The sequence below is a fragment of the Asparagus officinalis genome, chromosome 7, assembly GCF_001876935.1.
Source record: "Asparagus officinalis chromosome 7, Aspof.V1, whole genome shotgun sequence".
NCBI classification, from domain to species: domain Eukaryota; kingdom Viridiplantae; phylum Streptophyta; class Magnoliopsida; order Asparagales; family Asparagaceae; genus Asparagus; species Asparagus officinalis.
This window is the reverse complement of record NC_033800.1, coordinates 58,227,874-58,231,311: the sequence shown is the minus strand read 5'-3', so window position 1 is coordinate 58,231,311 and position 3,438 is coordinate 58,227,874. Positions and strand designations below refer to the sequence as shown.

The following is a 3,438-nucleotide window of genomic DNA, read 5'->3' as shown; positions in this document are numbered from 1 at the left end:
GAAGAATGCTATAAATGAGTGTTGTTCTAATGGCAAAGTTCTTCTTTCTGCTATGTACATGCTCTTAATTCAACCAGCTCCGTTGGTAGGTTGGCATGATATAGTTTTGGATGGGTTTTTATATCCAAAGCACTCTTTCACTCTACAGTTGACTTGTCATTCAAGGCTCCTCACTATGGATAGACTATGCCGAATGAGGATGCTAAGCACAAATCAGAGCAAATATGTGCTATGTCAATGGCATCAAATGGAAACAAAAAATCATATATTCTTTGAGTGTCAGTTTTCGACTGAAGTATGGAATAAGATAATGGAATGGTTGAGATTTAAATGGAAATCTTGTAATTGGAACCAGCTCCTAAACTGGTATTCTTGCAACCTAAGAGGTAGAGGTCCCATAAAGAAATTAAAGAGGATGGTTTTGTCGATGACAGTTTATACAATCTGGCAGGAGAGAAATCTTCGGATATTTCAAGGCAAGAAGAGGGAGGCTTATCAGATTGTTCATGCCATCAAGTTTTTAATATATATAAAGGTTTTGAATGAAAGCTCACATGTTCATATAAGAGAAATACTTGAGAAAATGTAAATTTCTTTTCTTTTTGATTACCAGATATTCTGGTATCTTGATGTTCTACACAATGTTACATTTGGAAAATAAATAAAATTTAGTTCATTTACCAAAAAAAAAAAATTCTACATGTATATCTGTTAATTTCTAGTATAAAAGAAATTTAGACTCAAAATATACAGTGCAAGGTTGAAAGGTGAAAGCCAAAAATAACAGCCAAAATACAATTTCACTCTCGGAGAGTTGTTGCGGCAAGTATTAACACAGTCACGTGGAAACAGAAGCTATACCATAATCAGACCGTACGTTGGTGTGCGTCTTATATTCTACAATTTAGGGGTGTTTTTTCGTATTGGTCCGTTGCATCTTCAATATTTTCAAATGAGTTTCTCAAATCCTTGATATTGCTATATGATCCCTCAAATCCTATTAGTTTGTTCACCATTAGTTCTTCTGTTGAATCAGTTATTAATGACAAATGATACATTAATTACATCTATATTCCCAATTAGTCATTCCCCCCTCTCAACCACCGGAACATTTTAAGAATTAAATGAGTTTAAATAGGTCTAGGAATTCAGATATGGGCCAAGGTTTGACATGTTTGAAAAGAAAGATAATTGTTACTTAAATAGAGGGGTAAAACGGTAAGCCCACGAAATATTAATCCTTCCGAATCAAAGGATGACCACCTACGTACGAAGTAATTTTGAAGTAGCTTGTAGAAACGTAGGGGTTGAACAGCAATTCGAATAATTTTAGAGGGACTACTGCGAAGGCAAAAAGATCTGAGGGACCAATTTAAGAAGAGAAGTATAAATTAGAACTCGGTTCCTACACACAAGTATACGACGCAGCCGCCTAGCTACCAGCGACGTCATCTTAGCTGGCACCACCAACGTCATCACAAGTGGGTCCCCGCTCAAATCACTGTCACCCTGTCCTTCCATGCCATGTGGCAACCCAGCAGTGGCTCCCGCTCTTTCCATATCACGTGCTTTCCTTTTTTTTCCTCCTTCCGTTTTCACCCTTTCCTATAAACAATTTCTCTTTTAAAATAATCTCCGGAAAATTATGGAGCGGCCGACTCCCAGCGCTCGTCCAAAGAGCCCAAGGAAGGCCAAGGCCAAAAGACAAAATCAGCAGCCAATGAAGGTTGTGTACATAACAAACCCGATCAGGTTCAACACGAGCGCGTCGGAGTTCAGATCCCTCGTCCAAGAGCTCACCGGGAAAGACTCCGACATCGCCGACAACTTAGCCAAGTACTCTGACGATACAAGGGCAGCTACTGTGGCCGGTTGTGCTGCAGTTTCTTCGTCGAGTGGTGATAACAGTGCTGGCCTGGATCATGGGCCGTTGAAGATGTTCGATGAGTCATTTGACAAGTTCCCTTGGTTTGTTGAGGATTGTGGGTTTGGAAATGAAGATGCTGCTGCTGCTGCTGCTAGGTAATTATATGCTTGGAATTGTTTGCATATTTCGTTTGCATTGAGGATTGGATTTGGTTATGTATGTATTGTCCAAGATCTGAGAGATAAGAGAACCAAATAAAGAAATTTGCATTCTCTTTTTTAAATCACGCAATTTCTGTAGAGGCCCTTTTTTTTATCGTAATTTTTGAGTAATATTTAACTATGTGATTTATTTATTCATCCTATATACATATTAATATTATTTTATATTTATAAATATAGATATCCTATTTTTTTAATTAATTAAATCATAGTACTGTCTCTTAAATGGTAGGCATATATAGCTATGATTTAAAAAGTGCTTTCTTTATTGTCTAGCCGTAGCGAAGAGGATTCAGATCCAAAACATGACAAGCTTTAACAAAGATCTTTAAACAGTGAGAATTGGATTTGCCTCTTTTGCTCCCCCCTCCTTTTGAGAACACTTGAAAAAAAAATTTAGATTTAACGATACAACACAAGTAATAATATATATCTTTAAATTGTTGAGTTGAGAGAATCTGTATCCTAACATAAACTCAAGCAAAGGCCTGCCTTTTCCTGGTAGTGATTTTGAATATCTTAATTAGTCGTAGAGAAACTTTACACTTCATCAATCAAATATTCTGAATGATACGATTTATTAAAATTATATTTAAAATATTTCATTGTGGGATTCATTGTGATAAATCAATAGTATTAGTCCACATAATTTGTTGTAGGCTTTAATTTCTCTACACTCCAGATTGCAGAGGATGCAGACCCACCTTTTACAGTGAGGATTAGAGAGCTAATTATTTCTTGCAGTTTCCCTAGCTACTCGAAGAACAATTATAAAGGGAGTTATTTTGAAATATGTTTTCAATAAAGAGTTTTCCAACTCTTCAAAATTTTGACCACTCAAAATACCCTTCAAGTCTGTTAGTCATTAGAAAATCATGAAACATGTCATATATCTTCTGGCATGATATTTTTCTTCGTGACCAATGACTGCACTACACAAATTATGAGGAAGCGAATTTTATGAGATCTTCAAGAATTTTTATAACTCTTTTTAGATCTAGTAGCTATATATTAAGTCTTATATCTTTTTTTTTGATAAATTAAATCTTATATCATGCAACTTCAAGTCATTCACTATTATTGAAATATTGCATGGGGGAATTTGATTTATTTAGTTTCCATCAACTCCTCGGATAAATACATCATATAAGTTTTGTTTAAAAAAAACTACACCTATCAAGGCAACACAAAAGTGGTCATGAATTTTTAAAATTTATCCTTCTGCCACCATTTGAGAGATATATGAAGAGAGATCAATGTATAATCTTATAAGGTATTGATCTGCCTCAAAATTTTCATGTAATCTTAACTTCCTTAATTTGATGCCTGATCGTTCTTGTTAGAAATCTT

The 3,438-nt window shown here is 35.3% G+C and overlaps 1 protein-coding gene across 1 annotated transcript; it reads left to right on the top strand.

Moving 5' to 3' along the window:
* LOC109849115 lies at positions 1,607-2,182 on the top strand. Its single transcript, XM_020418914.1, has one exon. It carries the CDS (start codon positions 1,646-1,648, stop codon positions 2,024-2,026), a length of 381 nt encoding a protein of 126 aa, XP_020274503.1. The 5' UTR covers positions 1,607-1,645; the 3' UTR covers positions 2,027-2,182.